Source organism: Ptychodera flava, chromosome 14 (genome assembly GCF_041260155.1).
Source record: "Ptychodera flava strain L36383 chromosome 14, AS_Pfla_20210202, whole genome shotgun sequence".
Classification (NCBI taxonomy): Eukaryota; Metazoa; Hemichordata; class Enteropneusta; family Ptychoderidae; genus Ptychodera; species Ptychodera flava.
In genome coordinates, this window is record NC_091941.1 from 30,607,559 (window position 1) to 30,633,347 (window position 25,789).

General features: G+C 39.1%; 3 protein-coding genes across 8 annotated transcripts in view; all 3 read left to right on the top strand.

Annotated features, from left to right (window-relative positions):
- Positions 1 to 7,798, top strand: part of LOC139150128 (uncharacterized) — a 45,090-nt gene extending 37,292 nt beyond the window's left edge. For 2 of the 6 annotated variants that reach the window (XM_070722300.1, XM_070722301.1), the window contains exons 2-4: positions 443 to 1,093; positions 3,491 to 3,551; positions 7,390 to 7,798. In XM_070722300.1, coding sequence (XP_070578401.1) covers positions 490 to 1,093; positions 3,491 to 3,522 — 636 coding nt within the window. In that variant the 5' untranslated portion in view covers positions 443 to 489 and the 3' untranslated portion in view covers positions 3,523 to 3,551; positions 7,390 to 7,798. Of the gene's footprint in view, positions 1 to 208; positions 304 to 442; positions 1,094 to 3,490; positions 3,552 to 7,389 lie in introns of those variants that run through there. The other 4 variants (XM_070722305.1, XM_070722304.1, XM_070722299.1 and 1 more) reach the window with 3 other exon arrangements.
- The window catches only part of LOC139150144 (small ribosomal subunit protein uS12m-like), a 629,842-nt gene that overhangs the window by 251,419 nt on the left and 352,634 nt on the right, over positions 1 to 25,789 (top strand). The gene's annotated exons all lie outside the window — the stretch shown is intronic.
- On the top strand, positions 16,349 to 24,999 carry LOC139150129 (uncharacterized). The gene is made up of 3 exons (XM_070722306.1): positions 16,349 to 16,893; positions 22,081 to 22,178; positions 24,277 to 24,999. The coding sequence occupies exons 1-3, from the start codon at positions 16,466 to 16,468 to the stop codon at positions 24,291 to 24,293; spliced, it is 543 nt and encodes a 180-aa protein (XP_070578407.1). The 5' UTR covers positions 16,349 to 16,465; the 3' UTR covers positions 24,294 to 24,999.

The window sequence follows — 25,789 nt, forward strand, 5'->3', positions numbered from 1 at the left end:
ACGAGCGGAACCTGTAAGTTTTCTTATAATGAGTTTTAGCATCAAAGTTCATCATGCCGGATTGACATTTTATCTGAGCTATTTCAAGAAAAAACATATCGTGTTTTACGCAACACACCACCCATTGTCATAGTGAGCTGCTTGTCATACCTCATAATTTTGTAACCGCCCACTTCTTGTCCCATGAGTCAGTTAGAAAGCCCCTGTGTGCACAAGTCACTCCTTATAAAAGTGGACAAAGGTGCCCATTAGCGATGCATTTGAAGTAACGGCAGCGCGAACACAAGTCGACGATACTGCTCGGTAAGTCAGCTTCGGTCAGTGAGTTAATTAAATAGGGGTCCGGATCAATATTATCAAAACTGTCCGAAGCAATTTGGTATTTAAATTAATTCAGTAATGGAACAATTTATGGTGTTGTCTTTGTTCTTTGTTATTACAGACTCAACCCTAATACAGAGTTATACACGGTTGTCTCGACACCGCTTTATGCAAACGAGAATGTCGTCCTTGAGCCACAAGATGAGCGCCTGGTTCATAGCACTCTGTATTGCGTGTCTCTGCGACGGACCTATAGGCGGTGTCAAGCAGAGCACGGCTTTACCGACGGGCGGCTGTGGGCGGCACGATAGATTCTGTGAAATTCTACAGAGAAACTTGGACAAGGAGGACGGCACGGCCGGTGCCAACGTGGCAAAAAGGAGGTGCATACCAGGACAAGAGTTCAGTTTTTGGTGCAAGGCGGGCAGAAGCGTCTCAGACGCAACAGGCGAATCAGACGAACCGGCGACCGTGCAGAGGAGGGTTCCGTCGCTTAAGCAAGGGGCGGAGGCTAACGAGGACACGGACTGCCCGGTCAACGCCGACGGGGAAATCGACCCGGCGTGCCAGGAGAGGCGCAGAAAACGAATGATGCAACGCCGCCACTGTATGCCCGGGATGGAGTTCAGCTTCTACTGCCGCGGCAAAAAATCAGACGATTATTTCTCCAAACTGGCCGGAGCAAACCTTGCGGAAAATGACGACAATGGAAACACAGCGACAGGTGAGATTGCTGACAGAGATGAGGAATTGCTGTGGAGCGAGATAAGAAGTAAGCCTTGGATCAAATTATGATTCTACTAGTTGTAGTGATTGTAGAAATAGTAATGGTGACATAAGTTTTTGTTAGTTGACGGTTAGCTGTAGTAAATGTAGCAGTGTAAGTAGTTGTTGTTACTACGGTAACTAGTAGTAGTGTAATAGACAAAAGTTGGCGCTAGTATTAGTATTGTGTAGATGGCAGTGGTAGACAGGTATAGATTAGTCAGCAGTAGCGGTAATAGCAGGTGTGTAGGCAGAGAGATAATCATGATTCCACTCGCCCTCGCCAACTCCAGAGTGACTGTATATTAATGTCTCGTTAAAAGTACATCTGCTAAATCACTTCTCGGTCTGTACATTTGAAATTCAGAGTACAGCCTGAGTGAAGCCTTTAATTAATATAGCACGTTTTACTCAATTGATTTTGACCGTCGCTACATGACCAAAGCGCCCCCAAAAGCGGCGTCATCGTCCTCGCTGCGTTACAATTTGATCCATAAATATGATAACAAAAAGAACCTGTTACAACATGTCTGATAATGTATATACTGAAGAGTTAGTTGCACCAATATAGAGGTCCCATGTACATGAATAAACTTATCTGTGCAATAATAAACACAGACTCGGCAATACTCATCTAGGATCGCACATGCTCGCCTTTAGTTACGCGTGATAAAGAAAATTAACTAACCCATCGAATTGCTGGAATACATCGAACCAATCAGTAAGTGGTCTATTATTCGACATCATTGGCAGTCGACCAATCTATGGATTGATCGACCAAGCTATCAGTGGACCAATCAATCAATCAATCAATCAATCAATCGATCAATCAATCAATCAGTCAATCGATCATTTTTATGACGTTGGAACCTTGGAGACATTAGCCCTCCCCTTTTGTCAACTCTGAAAATCAAGAATAGAGGCAAAGAATCGATGACATTGCAGTCTTCTAGAACGCGTTGTCTAAGACTTTGTTTAACCTTTGTGCTGGTGGGATGAAATATTTTCAATATTGCACACACGTACTGGAAACACCTAATTCTTCCACCTTATAGGCAGAAATGTATACGCCGAATATTGCTGTAGTCGAGGGCTTGGGCGGGTAAACGCTCTACAATTTGTGATGAAATACTGTATTCCATTTCCAAGATGAACAGTACAGCTTCTTTTGTATGAGTTGAACACATTCAAGCTAAAAAATGCAAATTATTCGCAGAAACATCGCATCGTTCGGAAATCAGCGCCAAACTTTCAGTTCAACGATGAGTTTGTTGTACATCACTAGTTTGTTCTATCCACGTGATTGACGCAATGACTGATTCAGGTCGTTCATTCATCCAAAATACCGAGGCGATTTCTTAATTTAATACGCTGCATAAAGCAGATCAACGAACGCGTAGACAATTGCCAGAGCGTGATGGGGTACTCAAAAACGGACAGGTTGGCCTCCCACGCTCAGATGCAAAGATAACAGATTTGCAAAAGCCCTCGTTTGTTTTCTTGAGTTGGGACTGCACATGACAGACGCGACCCTTTTGTGGGCATCAAAACTAGATACAGTGGACAAATCACGCCTTAAGCCGTCTCAGTTATTTTTAAGTATGAACATAAAACAGTAATATAACATCTGACAGGTTCACGAAGTGATGATTATGGCATTGATGGTACTGAAGCGACCGTCCAGAGACCGTGTTGAACCGGTCGAAACGGACTTATAGCAGCTTTTCAATGGACTTTTCTATGGGTTATTAGGTGTTTTTATGAGTGCAATATGTCATGTTATATCTGAAACATTTTTAAAGTTGCCATCTTGTGCGCAAAAAAAACCTGCTTAGAGGATTGACGTACACCTTAAGCTGTCTTTCCAACATAACGTAAAAGCATTCAGAGTATGTGGTTCATCAATCGCGTTTCTACAAATACACCTTGAAAACATCTATAACATACAAACGTTCGTAATTGGGCTATTCTCACCTCAATATTCAGAGCGTTGTCTTAATTTGAGTCTCACAGTCGAAACTGAGAGAATCCTCTGATTTTATTAAGTGAATTGACTATGCCTATTTGATATATATTCCAATTTGTCAAAAAAATAGGGAGAGAGACAGACAGAAAGACAGACAGAGACAGAGAGAGGAAGAGAGGAGAGAAGTGGGTAAGTGGACAGAAAGACAGAGTTAGTGAGACACAGAGACAAAGAGACGGAGACAAAAAAGTTGGAAGATAGACAGAGGTAAACACAAAGGTAGCCTTGGAAAGAGTCATGGCCAGAGAGATAGATTCAGAAACGGGGACAGAGTAGAGAGGGAAAAAGAAGGGGGAAGTAGTCCATACCAGCAAAGGCGACTTAGATTCAAATATCATTTCGGATTCTGAATCTCACTCAGATAATCTGTCTTTACAGGGATTATGCTGAAGCAGTTGAGTCAGAAGTAAATGGCCTTCTTATAATTCTGTACACAACGGTAAGTGATTATAGGAAGCTATGAGATGTTTACATAATCCCCATTTGTCTGAGAATGCTTCTTATTGTTTTTAACTTCGATCTGGACGTCAATGTCGTAAACCTAAACACCCATCTTAGGTTAGCCTTCTTTCCGTCAGGAAGTGTTGCCAAGTAAAATGCGTTACATTTTCCCCTCTAGGTATTTGTCAAAGAGTGATCATGCATATAAATTACTGTCCTGAATCGAAGTGACCAAGCAGGTGTTCTCTTACAAAATGAATCCCCCTCATATTCTGTTAGCTCAATACCAATTGGCTGGTGATTGACTCAACGTTAGGTACCCTAAAGGACGTAATCGCGTGTCACTCTGTTTTGATCACGCTCAAAGACTTCGGCGCAAATTTCGTTTGAGTTTTTGGCAGATACGGCGAAATGTTAGCAATATTTTACACGGATTCTCTTGCATGCAAAGTTTGTCACTCCTTCTCAAAATTTATCACCGCATGTGCACGATCGGCCGGCTTGTGAATAAAAATGACAAACGGGTATACATGCCATGGGTTTATCAGACGAAAGTGACGCAGATAATTCAAATGTCTTCTTGAACTCATCTGCTATGGATGTAACAGAACAGCTTGGATCTTCGACGATCAAACAGGCCACTACCCAAGGCAGTGATACCTGTCCCCAGGCAATTATTTAGAGGGCCCCGTCACAATAATGATCAATTTTGTTCTGAAAACATTCAGCGCGAGTGATTATGCCGAGAGATGTCATCTCTTGGAATTATCCCTACTTAGCTGGTGCTACAGAGTTAATGGGATACGGACACAGGAGCTCTTGCTACATGGTGTCTTCTCTCTCGTTATGATTTATTACCCATGGATTTAGTCTTTTTAAGAAGTAGAAATTGAGTGGATTGAGCTGGGAAAAGGTAACGCTACTATTGTTTAAACTATGACCCCGCTCTTCGCATCTATGTATACACGTGCGTTTTGATGTACGCGATAAAAACGTCTTGCGAAAATCGTTACGAAGGACAGATCCCCCACCTAACTCACTCAGAACGGATTTAGAAGTCACTGGTGTATATAGATCGACGTACATAATAACGTAGCCAGTGTTATCTTAAAGTAAATCATGGAATATTCTAAATTATTGTCATAGGGTAATCGTACCTTGTTGTCGAAGAGCAAAATTTGAGTGGAAGTAGCAAAACCGAGTCCAAATGAAATTGCTGCCCTGTAAAATTGACAAATGTGAATAAGTTACGGTTGTTTGTTTGTTTGTGTTAATTGGAATGAAATTCCCCTACGGCATCCATGAATGGTAGCCACATCGACATTCAAGAAATTCTGGATATGCAAATACTGAAGTAATATTTCGCTGTTTTCTGTCAAGTGTGAAAGAAGTTTGATTCTGAATGAATGACATAATACTTGATAGAAATAGGGACAAAATGCTACCTGGCGTCACCATTGGAAAGAACTATAATATAAATTGATGTGAAAATTTAATTCATAGTGTGTTGTGCAAAAATTTGCCAGTTTTATGGTGCTATATTTTTTTTCAACTTCTATTATATTTTTATCAGAACATTCCGTGGTGATTGACCCCGCTTGAGATACAAACATGTGTAATGTTAGACTCATGGAAACACGGGACCATATCTTGTTTCCTGTTTTGTTTCGTACTATACAGAATGGCGATGTATTGCTAAATAGCGGTCGATATCTCTTTATTTGTCATTTAATTGAAAAGCGGGTGACGACTTGTGCTGCCGCAGTGTATCCGACGAAATATTAGTTGACATGTATAAAACATCTTATTACTCTCGTCATTATTTTTTATGATGATGACAAAAATGATGAGTGATGACAAAAATGATGATGATGAAGATGATGATGATGATGATGATGATGATGGTAGTGGTGGTGGTGGTGGTGATGGTGATGATGATGATGATGATGATGATGATGATGATGATGATGATGATGATGATGACGACGACAAAAATTATGATGATTTTGATGATAATCATGATAAATCCGATATGCAAATGAAAACATTTAATCAGCAGATATATTTTAATTGAATTAAGTTGGATAAACAACTAAAGACTTTACCCTATTAAGTGCATGCTCTAAGTCATAAGATATTTCTTGAATGTATTGTAAAACGAAGTATACCGTATCAACGGTTGGAACAGCCGGAGTCTACCTAAACTGTCCATTGATTTAAAAATGCGAGAGTGATATATGGTGGGGGCATCTTTCACACGCTGTATCCTACGTAGTAAGGATAACAACTTTTGAAAATAAAAGATCATGCATTACTGTTGAAGATATTATTTATAAGCGATTATTTCTAGGATATTTCTCTTCCTTAAAATTTTAGATCTCATGAGTTTACGATCGATTCATTCCTTGTTCAGCAGAATACGTTGATGAATAATTCATGAGAGATCTAGCCAAGAAGCAATCTTGATCATTTCTCATAAATCGCAAAGCTTTGTTTTACATCATGCGGAAGAAAAATGCCTCTTCCTGAACGCATAAGCCGTGAAGATATGTTTTGCGACATTTTTAAAAGGGTCAAGGCAGGTGTGCGTCTTGACTAATAAAATAAATGTGAGTCATAGGCAGCGGTGAAATATGATCACCAGCGTAGTAATTCGATTCAGGTGCTGTCACGTGACGATCGGAGTGGATGTCTAAATTCTGCGACTTGCTGGATGTAGATTGCCCTCTCCGTGCGTGATCGAAAAGAACGTGTTGTGTCACCGGATCAGGGGCGTGGCACACAACCCTCCTTGCATCATAGTGATCACGTGTGTCTGTCTTTCATGTGTCATGTGCGAATGGAAGCTATAACGTGATTTATTCTGTGAAAGACCCATTCTTGCTAAATCCCAAAGTCTGCCTTTTCCAGAGTGAATGATTTTTAGAAATGATTTCTTCTGTACATCATTCTCCAGGTTTTTGCAAAGGCTTTACTCTTAAGTAAAGTTGGATTCTCTCCGAGCTTCCGGGCTACAATAAATAACAGTCCTGCGATTTATTTTTTACAGTTGTGCGCTAACTGCCGAAACCGTAAAGATCGTCTTCAAGTGTTTGTTTGGGTTTTTTTTCGAGTGATTTTTACTTTTCAAATCCTAAACGATATTGAGCGAGCGAAAGCACGAGCATGTTTTTCAACCCTGTCATCTCCATGGCCTAAACCCAATGTTATTGATAATGAGTGTGGACCTAGTTACAGGGAATTGGGGTGAACAGGTTAAAGGAGTGCAGAAATTTTCCTATCATCAAAATGGCTTGCTAAATCGAATCCAAAACTATCACTTGTAGGAGATTATATTTGTACAGTTGGGAAAGGAAGGGGCTCGTTTTTTCTCGACGTTACGATAACAAATCGAAAAGAAGTAATTCGTAATTTTGTCTCTGTGATAAAATCGTAGGAAATGTAAACTCTCTCCAATTAAAATATAGATTTTGTCGGTACTTTCCGGTCGACAACCACAAAATCGCCTCAAAGTAGATTACTTACAATCTAGATAATTGTACATCACGTCTGATTAATCTTTCACGGGCGTGTAACATGCCCGGGGAGCACATTCGTTGCGAATAACGCCCTCGGAGTACAACAAGTAATATAAAAATGGAACAGGTTAGCCTTCTAATACACACACCTCTGCTAGGGTGTTTGTCAGATCACTGCTGGTCTAAGGGGCCCTTTTCCTCAATGGTGCAAATCGTATTTGATTCACTGAAATGCTGATGCACTACGTGCTGTAATAATTGCCCTTTCGATTTGTCTTCATCATTTCTCATCTCCGCATCTTATTCTCTTTATTACAGAGCTTTATCCTAACCAGGTCAACGTTGGAACGTTTCCTGCCCACCTGACCGGGCCATCCTAAGTTCGCTCAGCATATAAATAAAAGCCGAACTCATATTTTTCCTATGTCGATATCTAACTTACTTTCCTCCGATCCTTCAATACAAGCGTTTGCCAACAATCATGAACTTAAATTCAATAGATGGAACCTTATATCATCAGCTGCACATCAAAACCTCGCGCATATATGTTTAAGTTGCCAAAACGTATCCAGAAGGATTCCTTTCAGAAAATGAAAATCATGACAAAAATATTTATTTCACAATGGACATTTCAAGTTTATTTACCTTGATCTTGTTTAATAAAGTTCTCGAGAAACTTTCGATGTATGAACAGTTAAATATAATAAACTTATGTATTTATTGAAAATGGCTAACCTTCTTGTCCTTTTCTTCGTCGTTGAGTCTGTCTATATATATATATATATATATATATATATATATATTATAAGTATACAGATGTTCTCGTGAGAAATTACAGTGCTCGATGCTAAGCTAAACATAAATAATAATACAAATTACTTCAGGTGCAGAGTGATAAAATCTGTTACTTAAGTTTCATGAAACTTAAGTAACAGATTTCATTATTTTGTACTTGAAGTAATTTGTGTTATTATATATATATATATATATATATATATATATATATATATATATATATATATATATATATATATATATATATATATATATATATAAATGTATATGTTTATTTTACAGAACAAATTAGTAACATTTCTGCAATTTTGAGACAAACAATGAAAAGTGAAACAGTAACGATGCTGCCCTATCTAAAAAGGCAGTGTTGTATCATTTTTTTTCTTTTAATGCCTGGTATTTATAGAAGGTCGACGAATAATATGTGCTCGGTGACAGCATTTTGGACAAAGTCGGAAAGTTTATTTGGCAGTTTTGATTTGTCAGTATTGATTTTTATTGATATTTCTAATAAACGACGGTAGCATCTCTCAGTTATGTTAGAATACCGGGTTATCTATATTCCACCAAATTGACCATGACATCTCACTAGCCTGGTCACAGTTCTAAGGACCTCAACAAACCTTGATGCCTTATTACGGAATTACTGAGTATGGTTAGCAAAGCGTGGCAAATGCTGACTTCTGTAATGGCCTTGAAAATGGCTTGTTAGATTGATAGTTTACTTTAACGGACAGGCAAACTTCTTTCCGACAATTACATGTTTGGAAAGGTGATATTTATGTTGAACCCCGGTGTCATTTTTATTGTGTGCTTCAATGAGACAGGCCATGATGTCCACGCAACTGTAGCTTAATTTAACTGTTTGACGTTTAAAAAACTGTGAAGTATGAGTTTCTTCTTGAAGTGATGTTCAAGAGGCCGAAAAACTATCTGCTTATGTGGAGTTCGACGTTTTTGCCGAGAGATTTATATCATGTGATGTTGCGAAACCTGCCTGTTATTGGCCCTTTTTGTTGATTGGTCGATCTTTGGATCAGCCCAAAGTGTCGACAGAAGTCAACATGGAGAGATTTTAGATCGACATCACTGATAACAACTAACTGCAAGATACGCTTCTCTATAATTATGTGCAATCTTTTCGTGACATTGTATATGAAAATTAACATTGAATTATTAAAGGTCGTGTGGTGCCGCGCTACGACGACTAAACAGGCCACAGTGACCAGCTACATTTGCGTATAAAATGTAAAAACTATAATAAACTATATATACTTAACTATATATATATATATATATATATATATATATATATATATATATATATATATATATATATGTTTGTGTGTGTGTGTGTGTGTGTGTGTGTGTGTGCGCGCGCGCGCGTGTGTGTGCATATGTCATGGTAACCCATCATTCAGTAAGAGTGCATTGACAAACGCTTGAAAAATACTACCCTATCTCTTTTGACAAGCATTGCCCCAAAGAATCAAAGTTCTATAAAGTATTCAACAGAAGTATCGTAAATAGTATTGGAAATAAATGCCAGCATCATCAAATCACATAATTGAAATCTCATCCAGAGCAAAGGCGTTACACTCATAACCGCGAGCAAATGTCGGGTGATCATTTTGCAAAATGATGAATCATATGTTGAATCCAGTCATGTATCTAAGGAGTTATTTTATTGATGGCGCTGGTTATGTGTGTGTTGGCGTCTGGTCCTTGGTGGCAAGAACGATTCACCCAGCTCATAGAATGAATTGTGAAAATTTAAGACACCCCAACTGAACTGGAATGTTGTCGTCGGACTACTTTGTGAAGATCCGCTGTGACATGTATCAGACTTTCACCAAAGGACCAGACGCCAACACGCACATAACCAGCGCCATCAATACAATAACTCCTTAGATACATGACTTGATTCAACATATGATTCATCATTTTGCAAAATGATTGTCCTAGTAAACATTTGGATAGACAGGCGCCTTGAAGCGGGCAGTTAGGATTACTGTACCGTTTTGTTTTCGTTTTGTATCTTGTGTCACTGACCATCTCCTTTTGTGTATATTTTGTAACTAAGATGTAAGATGGGCAAAGGCCCTGTACCGAAATAAACTGAAGTGAAACTTCACTAAACAGTATATCCGTCTCCCTGGCATTGTCTCTGTCTGTCTGTCTGTCTGTCTGTCTGTCTCTCTCTCTCTCTCTCTCTCTCTCTCTCTCTCTCTCTCTCTCTCTCTCTCTCTCTCTCTCTCTCTCTCTCTCTCTCTCTCTCTCTCTCTCTCTCTCTCTCTCTCTCTCTCTCTCTCTCTCTCCTCAAAGGAAGCGAACACGCACAACGTCACTGTTCGTGAATTATTTGATTGTTTATATCATTACTTTTCCTTTAAACTACAGCAATCAAAAGAAAGTAGGAGATAAGCCATATTCTCATAGGATATAGAGGACCAATCACAAGGTAATGAGATACCTTAACAGAAAAATATGGCATATAGCTCTTCGAATTTCCAGACAATACATTTTTTAGATTCGTGCAAATCCCAAAGACACGAAATCCATAAACAAACGAAAAGATTTATAATAATTCATACAATTTTGAGACGATAATTTTTTGATAATACTGAAAAACAGATTGAGCTAGAGATATCATGTCAGGTATAAATCATGAAATAAATCATCACAAAGACAGAAATGCGGCCATCGATACGTTAGTTTGAGAGAGAGAGAGAGAGAGAGAGAGAGAGAGAGAGAGAGAGAGAGAGAGAGAGAGAGAGAGAGAGAGAGAGAGAGAGAGAGAGAGAGAGAGAGAGAGAGAGAGAGAGAGAGAGAGAGATTACCTGTAGTTTTTCTTGGGCAAAATCAAAACATTGTGATGCCAATGTGTAATAAAGCACTCACATGAAAACAAATATCATCATTGCACTGGTGGGTGTTAGCTCTGGTTCAATTGTCGTACGCAGATTCACGTTCACTATGTGCCAATGTTACCCAATGGAAGCCGTGTATATGTGTGATACTTACTCAGTTGATTTTGAGTTTGTTTTGTTCCAACTTGTCAGTTGTTCGACAATCTGTGTTCGCAAATTATTTTGTTTTTCCTTTCTTGACATTTAAATCGTAAATTCGTTTTCGTATTTTCGCTCTTCAAGATTTTCCAGGCAATATGCATCGACTCGACAACTTATATCTGATTGATAGGTTGTTATTATTTACAGGAGTCTAGAGCTAGGGTCTTCCTCTACCTGATTGACATTTTGGAAATAAACCAATTGACTCCAAGGTAACGAGATGCTGCACACTAGCCCAAACTCTCCTTTAGGGGAAAGAGGGTCGAGTGCAAACGCTATGGGATCGTTTGTCAGGCGCTTATGTCAAGTATTAACGTTCTCAGGCTGTGACAACTATAGACGGTCCCTAAGGCTGTGACAATTATCGACGGTCCCTAAGGCTGTGTGTCAACTATCGGCTGTGACATTTGTTAAGATACAAGAAAATGTTAAAAGCTGCTAAAGGCTTGAAAATAATGAGAACTAAAGTTAATATGTCGGTCTGGGTGGCTTGGATCAAAAGCAATAAAAACGTAATTAATGACACTTGTACCTTAATACAAAAAGTGAAAAGAAGTGTGCGAAGTCGAATTTATTAAATACAAGACAATTTTGAAGTTTCAAAATCACAGGGGGCTCGTACTCCTTGTTATTTGTGTCTGTGTTTGTTTGTGTGTATGTGTTTGTGTTTGTTTATTTGTTATTTTTAATAAAATAACAGCGAAAAGCTGTTTTGTTAATATTTGTCAATAAAGAGCAGTTTATTTATTTATTTGTTTGTTTGTTTGTTTGTTGATATGTATTTCCGATGGTTAGGGTTAGGGTTAGGCTTAAGTTAGGGTTAGGGTTAGGGTTAGACTGCAGCGTGAAAAACCACCAGCCACTGGTCGGATGAGCACATAACAGGTCCACCGAGACAGAAGATAGTAAACAAAACGCGGCAACATTTTCGTACCAGTTACGGTTATTATATGCACCTGCGCTGTTGTACGTACACCAAACACCGAATACGCTAGAACGCAAAGAACCGCGTGCGTACCCTCAAGCGTCTTGCTTGCGTTCACGACCAGCTACATAGATAGCCTATAGTTGCCGTGCGTGGCGTGGTTTGCAGCGCTCTTTAATTGGGAAAGGTACACTACATGAATATTGATTACATCGGAAACAATAATGTAACAAGAACATTACCGTAATTTTTTATCTCGATTTGTCATTCAAGACAGTCCATCGCAGTGAGTATCGGCATCTTCTCGATAGTTTACACAGTTACCTTCGCAGAGAAAGTTTAACATTGATCAATATATTAGAACTGGAGGTTGAACTTGTATTCAAAGAAAACAGAAAATACAACCAGGTGGTTCTTGAAATCATGTACTAGATTTCAACCATGGAGCCATCAGGTCGCATGTCCATTCGAATTCGCTTGCTAATGTTGACACGTTACTTGTTGCACTACAGGGACTGCGGTTACACTATCTCGGTTTTAAAAAGAATCTAATGTGAGTTTAGAGCCGCTGACGGAACGTAGCGACGTGTTAACATCGTTTTGGCAGTCTTCACCCGTCGCTTTATGTCAATAGTGCGCGACGTAAGCAGTTTGGTGTTCGAGTGTGAGAATATCAATGTCTGTTGTGTCATGGAGCTCCATGGTTGTGTGATAGACATTGTACACGACACCGTCTTCAAACATCTCTGTCAGAGGTTGACGTCACCAGGAAGCAAGGCGTTAATCGAATTGCGGTGGGCGTCGACGTACACGATCGGCCACGTTTGATGAATTACACGGAAATTGAGTGGTAATATTAAACAAAGCGAGAGACTGTGTCACACAATTTGAAGCCGCGGGTGGTTCGACAGTACGACTAATTGGAAATTTTACATCGTTCACACTGCATGAAGAGAAATCGGTATCAGCTAAATACACTATTTGCAAAATGTGATGACATTGGACACGTCGCCAACGGGCTAGAACGTGATGGAATCATAGGAGAATATAGCCACTGCTTTGATCACTGACTTGATTTCATGTCGTTGAAATTGTTAGGTTAGGCGATGTACAAATCAAACATTTTTACTGCAAAAAGTACAAGGACAAAAAAATCTTATTCCTTTGGATGGAAAGTGATGTTTGTCATGAACCGGGTCAAAGGCAAATGGTCGCCCAGTGAAATTTTGATAATACTTAAGATGACGGTATTAATCTTTTTAAACGATTTTAATGTGGGTAAACTTATTGTACACTCTTTCATTGAGAGAATTTTGCGTGATTGGAGTTGGTCCAGTGGTGTCGATATCAAACGCGATAATCAGATCTTTTTTTAAGTTCATAACGTAACTATTGTTGAATTGCTGAGGGACTTTACACTGTCACTCCTGGCAGTGGCCCATATCTACACAAGCCTTCCGCGATCCTCCCCTATAATTTCTGAGCTCCCTGTCTCCCAACACTTCCGTAGACCAGTCTTTCACGATCCCGACACTTCAATAGGCTTTCACTGTCCTTGCCTTCTAACATTTCACTGTATGCCAGCCTTCACGATAAAGTTTCTATGATCTGAGGCTTCACACACTTCGCCAAAAATGAAACAATTTCCCTGACTAGGAAACACATAACCAGCCACAACCAATATCAGACCTGAAAGTATATATTCTAGCTTCTTTACTCGAGAAACAAAATTCCAACGACGTGGGGACCAAAGAGCGCAGAAACTTTAGAAAAGGTCGCGAAAGGCAGATATAGATGTTGGCCATGATAATCGATTCATTCGATAAGTTTTAACATTTCGTATGTGAATAAACATAAAGCTTTTTCGCTAATTAATTCATTAATAAATTAATAAATTCGGATATCGGAAAATAACATGACCTTTTAATTTTTTAATCACTTACACTCATGAGATAAGTTGGACCTTATGTTTGGATGATAACTTCTGTACGCGACTTTTGTGCAATTTCTTTCATTTCGTCCCTCTATCTAGCATATAGAGTACCGTACAGTACATACTCAGGCTTGCAGCTTTCTTAAAACAAAAGTATAGAAAAAATTTGCCAGAAAGTGTGAACTTTTCGATTGGGAGACGGAAGAGAGAGAGAGAGAGAGAGAGAGAGAGAGAGAGAGAGAGAGAGACTCTGAAGGTCAGTCATGCATGAGCGACATGCAAGTCTCTTGTAACCCTGTATACTGACACAGAGATGTTGACGAGCAACATGTCATTTGTATTGGCGAATCGTCTCCAATTACAGTACTTTAATTGCTTCAGCTTTCAATGAGCGAAACTAATTGCCTGTGTAAACGGCAAAATAGCGTACAGATACTTCGGGATCTTCGGGTATCAAGAAGTAGCATGCAGAGGTACGAACTGTGGTCTTCCACGCACGAATTTTGTTATAATGGAGCATAAAAACGTAGTCGACGCAAATCACATTGCGAGCGCTAATTCAATTTCTGGGGGCAATCATGAATTATAGTGCGTTGTGGGTGGAATATCAAATGCAAGTAAAATATCTGAAAAGGACCGCATGGTACTTAATTATTGTGATACCACATCAATTCCTTGATAACTTTGAAATCGACTTTTTATGTGGTATCGGACGGTATTATTATTTGGATGGATTGTGTATTTCCGGTGTGTCAATTACGTCAATGCGTCGTTCCTACCAATTAATGGATAGTAAAAGCTTCTCAAAATGTTCATCGACATTTCAGACCATTTAATCAAAAATTTTAATATACATGTATGTATGTAAGTAAACATTAGAAGGTCAAATAAATAGTATACAGGTACTTAGGCTAATCAGGTAGTCCGGAAGCCATACAAAGCCATATTATAAGTCTCCTAAATATCGGGTCATCAATAAAGTGTTCCAATGATTATCGACACAATGCTAGGCAAAGGGCAACTTGACAAATGTTTCTATTCCTTGTTTTCATTTTATTATTTTCTGGGATTTCATTTTCAATTATTTTGTCGTCCAAAACCCCATTTTCGAATTATGATATAGAAAGTACAGAACAAATTCGAAAAATTGATCGCCATTTTGCTCCTTTTCCTCTCAAGAACAAATGGAATGGTTTTACCATTATGCCGGCTGACAATCACTTGAAATGGATTACATGTTCCGATCGAATTTCTTCGCGGAAAGAATGCATGTAAGGTTGACATCGTGGCATGTTATTGAATGGTACACGTTTAAATGTATGTCGTGGTTCACTGTAGAATCAAATTGAGATATTCAGTAACTAAATTGTTACGATACAACGTGACATTTGATTTGCTGCGCCGGTTTGCGGGAACCTCACCGGGAAAGTATGCGGTGTAAACGCGTTTCATTCGGAGCTCTTCGTCCCACAAACTCTAGGAGATTCCTGTCTCAATGGATAAAGATCTCCTCTCCTTATGTTAAGCAATTGTCGGTGTTAGAATGTACAAACTCTTTGTTTCTGCAAATGAAATGCTATAATACACCGGCTGACAATGCGGTACATTGAAATCAACAGCTAACGCAAAATAGTGCCGTGTACAGAGTGATGGATGGTAGATATGTAAAGCTTGACTTGCTTATCTTGTCATAGTTTATGTGTGCGTTTTAGTAGTAGCCGTCACGGTTAGGCCAGCGGGTACTTCTGGATGAGAGCGTCAATTATGACGCCGTTTGTATATTTGCTGTGTCTGCATGTGCGAGATTTAGGTTTGCTTTGTCGACCTGTAACTCTTTGAACAATTTTCGAGGCGCTGAAGAAATGTCTTATTTCTCAAACAATACAAAAAAATGCATTATACATGTTTTCCTTTGGGAAGGACAAAGCTGATCTGGAGTCCAGAGGCACATGTTAATCTCTTTTCTCAGGGGAAAATCCCCGCCTTGTGCCTTCTTCGTCATGGAGACTAATTTGTGAAAGAGATCTGTCCCTCCATAATACGTTTGAAGAAGATACATGCTATTCGCTCAATAAAAACTGTGGTAATTATGAAAGCATGTCATGTTGATTTTTTTCCTCGTTGTCGTTGTTGTCGTAGTCGGAAAATAATGAGATGGGATTTTGAGTCAAGGTTTTGGTTTCGGTAATCCGTTTATCGCCCTTGGCATCGGGCAAACACCCCTCCAGTGTAGGCTAATAAAGTTAAACATGTTATCTGAAACAGACAAACAAGAAAAATTGATCCGTAGCCTGCGGTGATGCGACCTGCCTTGTCACACGTCAAATTGTACATGTTACAGACATTTCCGCATTTTTTTCTAAAGCAAGCATAAACGTGCACGTTTCGGAACCCACCTCCTGCGCTGCGTCAACAATACGTGATGGGTCCTGCTAAAGTCACCGCTATCATTACTCTCTGTCGAGCGACTATTAAAAGCTAATGAATGGGAGGAGCCTTCGCACGCAGTGGTATTAATTCCCCTCCCCTCGCTCCCGTTTCTGTTCACGTTAGAGAGCGGAATAAACCATCTTTTATCACCGGAAGAGTCGTGTTCGCGAATAAAAAGTAGTCCCAACAAATCTATTTAACCAAGACAAGGCGCCCTTGTGTCGTCTTGCAGGGGCAACTATGTTGACGCGTCAGGTGTACCTGTGTGCCTTCGGCGTTCTCGTCTGCCCTCAAATCTACGGACTCGGCTACAAACTCAAGGATGTCGTCCTCGGCCCGCGTTGCTCGCCCGGCTTCGAGATGAGCGGGCTCTGTAAAGGAGTGCGGACGACGGCGACGAATGACGTAGGTCCAATCGACAAGTCAATCCAGTACTCCACGATGGAGAAAGAGATCACCAATCTCATAGGGGACGCACTGCTTTGGTCTGTATGTACTTCTGAGAGTCAGATGGGCCACTCCTGTAGAAAACTGCTTAATCTTGAAGCAGACTTTAGGACAAAATCGACCACTATTGAAAAACGCCGTTGCATTCCCGGTATGGAGTTGAGCCAATTTTGCAAAGGCAGTGCATCGTCATATGGCTGGGCAAATTATCCTAGTATACGGTAAGACAGTGATTATTTTGGCTTTCGTTTCCTACATTGCCGTGATGTGGTTTGTTATCGTCACCTTATATCTGTCGAATACCAATTTGATCCTGTTTTTGTAACATAATCAGTCTTTCCCTAAGGGTCTGATGTCATTTTAGGGGGTTTAAAGTAGATGGAAGTAAGTTCCCGGGTCTGTTTTTATTTTCTTAGACTGATCGATCATAAAAACTACATATATTATCATATAAGTCATTTCCTGTCCGTGCAGTGCTGTGCACACAGGGCCATTGAAAGTCATCTTCTGTCCGTGCAGTGCTGTGCACAATAGGCCTTGGAATCACGGGTAATTTTCAGGGGCGCATATGAAATTTGTCGCAGACGATGTTTACGAACATTCTCCCCTCTGTCGTTTTGATATTTGTGCTGACGTCATACACACATTCAGCACGGAAATTTTGCTCATGCCCTATCAATCTTTCTCGCGATCATGAGAGTCTAAGTATAATCAATGAAGTGTTTCTTGAATACCATTTGACCCATATAAAGTCTGAAACTGCATCCACGTTTTGATATGTATAGTTTCCGTTTAGTTTTATGTGAGAGTCATTCATGCTATTTTTTGAATTAAAATTAAACGAATTGTCGGTTTCAAAACGACTTCTTCATTCAAATTTTTTGCAGGCATAATATGCAAATACTGTAATGTTATAATTTCATGTACGTACCAGGAATTCTGTCACTGCAAATATCTTAAGCCCGCACAATCAGAATGAGATTAAAATTCTTACAGTTATTGACTTTGCATGTTTCACGAAGCACAGTAGGATACAACACGCTTAACTCCAAACGAAGTCAGCAAAGATAGCGATGTTTTCTTCGTTCTCGTTGCTATATAGTAGAAGCCGTTTACATTTATCGATGAAACTCTGTATGCAGCCGAAATTTCACAACACAGAGATTGTACTCGAGGTAAGCCGTCGCCTCAGAAGTAACACACCATAAATTTTGTACAGATAATTGGCTTGCTAGCCGAAAGAGCGTCTCTTGAAGATAGGAAAACCGTATTAGTAGTCCGGGAATCGTTTTGAACAGACCAAGTTTATGTTAGACATTGGGGAAAATGTCGACATTAACTATAGTTTGTTCTCCTGTCCATTAAAATGCGAACTAGTAGCCAGCACGTAAGTGAACTTTTGCAGTGTCAGTTTTTTCATGTATTCTATTATCTCTTTCGAGTACATCGAAGAAAGATCAATGTCGTTTTCCACAACACAAGGACACAGGCATGAGGATGATGGGTGACTGATAAAGTACCTAGACAAGCAGTGTGTGCAACATCAAATGATTTCTTTAACATTCCAAGGAAACAAAAGAGAGTTTTCTTCTATTGTCATCTCGATCTCGATGTATGTTCTCTCGATGTACGTTCCGATTGGAATCAGCAGATCTGAGATGCGGCTGCGTACAGCCAACCTTCATCATTCATGTCATCCATAACATCGATTAAAGCTCCAGTCTGTCGCGTTTTTTCCCAAGCGGCTAGGGAGCTTTAATAAAAATTGATTCGGAATCGTCCGGATTCCACCCAAAACTTTTTGCGTGGTGTGTAATGTCACAATCTTCCAATTATAACATCCTTTTGTGATCGTTTGAAATTGTTGAGTGGGGGCGGCCCATCGTGACCAGCGGTAATTGCGTCAGAGGAACTGTCCAACTGCGTTAGTTACGTATTCGGTCGATATCGTGGGCCCGAAACCAACATAGTCCTGAGGCGATAACATAGTTTCCTGTGCAGGTGAATTGAATGTAATAAGATCAGAAGACCATACCGCACTAAAATAAAGTGGTTGCGTGAAAGACTTACCGTGATAAAGTGTCTCTCTGACAGGGGTGGGGTGTCATATCATAAAATTCTAAGGGTGTCACAACTAGTTGTCGTGCGCGACCTCCTGGTGTTCCGGTAATGAATAAATGCCTAAAAAGCAATTGAATTGACTTTAAGTCAATCTTTCAATTTAGATGATATATTAGAAAAGCTCCCATTTTTGTTTCATTGTGTACGATAGTCGTGGCTTATGGAGAATTTATATCGGGTACAGTACAAAAAAGGCGTGGAATCTTGGCGATGAAGTTCACTCTGGACACTTGGAGTTTTCCGGATTTTGTACTCAAATGTTTCCTGACAAGAGCCAGGAAAAGTCAAATAATCAATTACGGAATATTGAAACCCGTAGACACAAATACGACGGACAAAGGTCAAATTTGTACCCACAGTAACGTGAATATCTCCATCTGGTCCAGTGCACTTAATGTAGTTAACTAATGAAGGTAAAATGGTCGTCGACACCCCACGGCAATGAACTGTGGACTGTAAAAATTATGAATCGCGTCTTGTCTGCCTCCCATTGTTAACGTGTACAATGCGTGACCTACATTAGCGATAGCAGACCGATAGCGATCATTCGAAATGTAATCGATTGCACTTTTTTCCCCAGTGAAATTTAATTAAAAAGCTGGACAAAAGTAAATGTTCTTGGCTGTCTTATTAGTACTTTCACACAGTTTGGCTTGAAATTAATGAGTATCTCGTTTACACGTTCCCAATGTCAGTTTCACAATAGAGAAGTGAAGTCATGCGAAATACTCTACTGTCTGGCTTTACATGTCGTCTTTGTGGATCCGGGGAAATACTAAATCAATGACTCGATCAAGCCATCATAGATTGTACGTTTGTCAATTACAAGCAACACAGGCATTCCTTAATGTAATTGGGATCTAATTGAATATCCTCGCCGAGTTACTTCTAGAAATGAGATTACGTAAGAAGTAAGCGCATAAAATTAGATTATTAATAAAATGGCAACTTCCAATCTAGGGGAGCGGACTCTCTCGTTTTGTTCACTAGAGTGTACAAAAGCGTATAAAACCACAAGGGCACAAGGCATTATCAGTCATAGCAAGAGTGTAAAAATATTAATAATTTTTTATTATGAACACTGTTGATAAAAATGTAATATTTCTGTCATTATTGTATACCTACAAAAGTACCCTACTGCACTCCAATCCTGAAAGATTATCAGTTTTCATGCCAAATTCGCGTAGTTGTTTGATAAAAATTGATATTTCTGTCATTATTTTATACGTACAAAAGTACCCTAAAGCACTTGAATCCTAAATGATGATCAGTATTTATGACAAATTCACTTAGTTGTAGCGCAGACCCTCAAATAATAGTTACAGCAGCAGCATTGCGCAGTAACTTGGTGCGCAGTCACAGTGCAGTACTGCCTTGGCAGACTCTCGATACAGTAAATAATAGGTTAGAGAGTCTGCGCAATGCTGCTGCAGTGTAACTATATTGACCATATTTCTGAGGTTCTGTGCTACAACCGCGTTAATTTGGGATATATACTGATCATAGTTTAGGATTCGAGTGCTTTAGGGTACACTCTTGCCATGACTGGTAATGCCTTGTACCCCTGTGATAAAATTAGAATATTGTTAAAGGGGCAATATCCAATCTCGGGGAGCAGACTCTCTCGTTTTGTTCACTTAAGTGTACGTAAGCGCTTAAAATTAGATAATTGTTAAAGGGGCATTTTCCAATTTTGGGGAGTGAACTCTCGTTTTGATCACTACAGTGTACCTCGTGTGTGTCTTTTATTACCGGCACATACGAGATAAATGAGAGCTAATGATCGGATCCTGTGTTCAAGATTGAGACACAAGATACCACTTCCATATGTTTTGCGCAACCATAATAAGGCAAGATGTGACCGATGTTATGCATGTCTTCTTGTTAAGAATGACTACAATCAACCAGATGACCAGATTCAGCTAAGCATATTATACTGTAAAATGTGATCTCTTTATCATCGAATTACTTAAAACTTTGCATAAAGGTGATCATTTGTAATGGTTAAATAGTGTCCTTGAAAGTTCAAAGGTCAATGAGTAATTGTATGTCAATTACGATAATAATTATATTGACTGTGGCACGCAGGCGAAGGTCATTTGTTTTCTTGCAAATACTTTTGAAGGGTCACTATTTTCCGCGCAACATCAGTTTGAAAAACACCGGCCCTCCCCTCCTGTAATTTCTGTCCAGTCCCTCACTGCAATAACCTAAGCCCCTACATGTAGAATTCGTAAACACACATATCGCAGGTATCTACTTCATTGACGTAGTAGGTGCCGTTGAAGCCCTAAATGGTGATTCATCAGCGTAGTATCGATGAAGCAAAGTGCAGTGAAAATGCACCAGTTTCCTGCTTAACCTCGACAAAAGAACAGTGGCACGTGAAATTTGGCACGGGCCGGCACATGGGCACTCGGCATGTGGCTCTTGAATTAGCTTACCCAAAAGATATTCTATTCCACCAAATATTCTAGCTTGATGTGGCTAAGTATTAAAGTCGCCAAATTGCTGCAAAACATTTTCTGGTGCTTAAATAGTTAGATTTGATCGACAGATTTGAATATTCTTTAAACATTTACATATTTAGATTACGACAAATGCACATACATATATCGTGTTCACACGCGGTCCATTGAAACGCTTCTGATACGTCTCAAGTAAAGTACTGGCATGTAAAAGTTACGTGTTGGCGCTCCTTCGTGGTCCCGGAACGTTTCACTTTGAAACGGTGTTGCCAGCCAGACCTCAACCGATGTACAGATTAACTCCTATATATCCGAAACACGCAGTGTGAACGGACCGAAACGTTTCAGGAATGTTCTAAACGCCCTCAAGCGACAAGTATTTGTAACGTGTAACAAATAACAACCAACATTCAATTCACTTTCGTTATGGCGGCTGCACAGATAACTGCATCTGGGGGCAACAGTTGGTCGATGAAGACGTCAGATTACTTATTTCAGTCTAGTCAGATGAAAGTGTCCAACAAATAATGCACGGAAGCCTTCGAGACAGCCATGTCTACAAAAACGTGTGTGTGTGTGTGTGTGTGTGTGTGTGTGTGTGTGTGTGTGTGTGTGTATATATATATATATATATATATATATATATATATATATGTATATATATATATGTATATATATATATATATATATATATATATATATATATATATATATATATATATATATATATATATATATATATATATATGTCACATAAGACTTCTGTTTTTAAAAACATTTAAATTTTATCTTGAAATATTTCCTTTTTCCCCTTGCCAGGCGTTTTGCTAGTCCGAGATATGAACGAAGGAAATATTTGCAAGGAAGGGACAGATTTAAGAAAAGCGATTACATGGTTCTACGCAATGCTATTTACGGTAAGTGTTAGCATAGATCCTGTCAATCACAATGGACTAAGTAAGTAGATAAAAATGATAAGAATGGAGATTTCTTTGTGATTTCATTTTCTTTGGCTATTTTTCATCAACACGTAAATATATCAAATGTTTGGCAAATTTAAGTAGCTGGAATAATTGAACGCGGAGAAAATTTAATAACTGTGTGTGATAATTTTCTAAAGCAAAATTTTAACAGAGATTTGCTGTACCACCGTACAGTAATTGCTATAGGTCGACATGATTAATTGTGTTGATATATCATTTGTGCGTTTCTTATAGTCTTAAATTGCCCTTTTCTCTATAAAGGTTTGTGTGTTTTTCTTAATTTAGGCACTTCCAATCTTTTAATATCCAATCTGCTCGGCTTAAACTTTTGCACAGACTTTGCAGAAGGGAACTTTTAAAATAAAATTCTGTAATGGTATGGAAAATAGCTCATCTTGCCGGTTTGCACATATTTCGGAGCCTTTCCTAGAATGTGATAATACTTCAAATTCTAACCGACCACCATTCCCTGTGTCAAGTGTATTGAAAGTGTTTTTCCATACGATATGGTGAACACCCCACTGTGCATTTGATTTTCAAAACACCTGACATTGACATTTCACGCAGCCGCATGTGAAAGACATTTTTGTGTTGACCCTAAACGATATTTCCGAGGCGAATATATCGCTACTTTAGGACGCAATGTGCCTCGGTGATAGATTCTAGGTCCTGCCCATACTCATACCATGCTTCACCAATCTAAGCCGATGCTCTTGTCAATTCATATTAAAAACTGTCATGAACATTAAGTGTTCTTGTGAAAACCGTCACTTCTGTACAAAAAATTGAGGTCGTCCCGAATTTCGCGAAAATGGACAATTTTCGTCGGCCGTTTTGAATTTCAAATAGCCGTTAATTTCGAGGTAATTTGATCTGTAATTAAAACATTTTTATATTTTATTACCCTGGATTTTTATTGTTAATTTTTAGCGGGCATTGTCAAAAGATTCCTCAAGCAAAGTACAAGCAAAGTTTTAACCTTGTTTTCAAGATGCTTGCTGTCTTAACTTGACAGATAAAAACTATGCCTTATCAAAAGACGCGGGGAAAGACTACGCTGCTCTCCTCAAGATATGCGATAAGTCAGAAGACGACGCAGTGTCGTGACTGTATTCCCCGATTAAAGCTTTAAAAGTGCACCGATTGCTTTCTCATAACGATAAAAACCATTCATCCATGGGTCGTTAATGTAAACACAGAACAGAAATATACCTTTCTGATTTTAGTTGCTTAATCTCTTGAAATAGAAACATTGGGAATTTTAAGTGACGAATGGGTATTGACATGTTATTGATGGGGAAAAAATATAATTTAGACTAGCGTTTATTTTACCATAGACAATTAATCTCGATGAACTGTAGTGTTGTACAACGTTGAAAAGATTACGTCAATTCTAGAGGGCTAACTATTCTGAAAACTCACTCATTTGTCAACGAAATCCATCAATTGCTAGAACCATCACGTTTACATTCTTGTGCCGTTTTTACTGATATCTGCTGTAGCTTCTGTTTAATTGTTAACGCACTGCACAGATTTTCATCTTTCTCTTGTCCGACTTCAATGGATTTTTTTTACCAGCAGCTGCATCTCCACAGCAGGAACTTTGCGATCTAGACATATTCAAAATCTGCTTCTAGTCAAACACTGCAGTGAGATGCAGCATGATGAAGCACTCAATCTCATGAACATGTCTTATAAACTACAGTATATCAGAAACAGCGCAGACCTCCACAACAGCGTGTTTAGATATCTGTAGAACATCTGTTAATTTCTCGGTTTCCTACTCTTTTTTTCGTGATTTCGATGCGTGTGTTGAGCTCTGAAACGAAATGCCAGATACTGCGTGTACGAAGAATGGGTTTGTATGTACGCCACCTAACGTCCGCTAACAAGATTCTTCGGACACCTTCGTCTTTGAGGGGGCGCCTTACCAAACTCTATGTACTTTATCATTTGACCAGTGTCCACAACGTTGGGATTAACTTCAGATTGACTAGGATTATCCTGATTTTTCTTTCAACTTTGATTTCAGAGACGCTTGGATCATAAGAGCAGCTACAGCAACTAAAGAGAGAGAAGAGAGGAGACTATTTTCAATGTTTGTTTGGATGCTTCACCTTGAGATTTCTATTTATCGACCTTACTCCATCTAATAATTGACATACATTCGATTGACTATGGCAAACACTTGTGTAGCCAGCCCTCAGATGGCTTATGATATGCAAAAATACATGTTCGCTCGTAGACCCCGAAGCTTCGGGGTGTAAGGTTATTATTATTTGCTTGCGCCATCAACGGCGGTTTCATATTTCAATGTTCCACTTTGACCCGCCACGTTTGAGGGAGCTCTTCATGCCAGGCACGAACAAACACATAGAGCCAAACTTTCCCATTTCTCTTATTGTTTGTTGATTTTAACACACTTATCACTGACACTGATGATCTTGCTCATACACACACTTCTAAAATTGACAGTTTCGCTGATTCATTTAAGCTTAACCGCCATATTTGTCATCAGCGATCAGCTCATGCATTCGGGCATACCTGGAAAGCACACATGACTTGTTCCTCTATCGTTGCCTGGAAATCGGACTATATGATCTGATCATCTTTGGTTTTCAGGCACACTGGTCAATTTTCTGTTGGAAAATAACAATATTTGATTTCTTTATTTGTTTGTTTGTATGTTTGTTTTTTTAAGTGACCATGTTTGATCCTAATAAAATGGAGTAATAAATGGTCTATATTGACCCCCAGAAAAAACTGATGGAGTCATCATTTCTCATGCTTGACGTTTTCTACTCGGGTGCTCAAAGGTACTTGAGTAATCGTCATGTATTTTGGTGGTACGTCTTTCTATTTGTGAGTGTTGAGTGAAATTCAAGGGATACACGAAGTTACAGAGTACAATGAGTAAATATGTTGAGTAACATAGCCTATTTAGCCTATTATGTTCTCTTGGCTGATTATTTGATAAACAGAGTAATTGGTGATTGTTATATTAATTTTGGTAAAAGCATGCACTGCTTAAATGCGTCTAAACTCTGAAAGCTGACAGAGAAACATCTTTACCGCCCCTCAATGAGCATGGCATGAACAAAGTTATGAAACATCACTAATCTAAAAGAAGTATATAGCTGCAAAGAAACACCCAATCTTAAGGAGGCGGAGGAGGCACCTGGGGCAGAATCTAGAAAGTTTTCTCTGATTTTTATCAAAGAAGCCCCATCCCCGACGATCTCAAAAAAATTAAAGCATCACTCTTTCAGACCATAATAATTTTAAAGCCCCCCTAAGGTAAATTATATTTTCAGTCCTCAGACGTGGTGGAGGGCTGCGCATGTCAATTTTTACTCATTTCCAAAGCATGTGTCAACCTATGTTTCCTAAAAGCAAAAGTAATCCCCGGACAAAAGTTAGAAAATAGGTGATATTGATATTGAATGTGTGCAAACCTGTCAAACATGGTATTTAAATGCAGAGTTCTCTAGAATATTGTGTATAGGTGGCAAAGAGACAGATAAAGCACCAATCTAGGTGGTTGG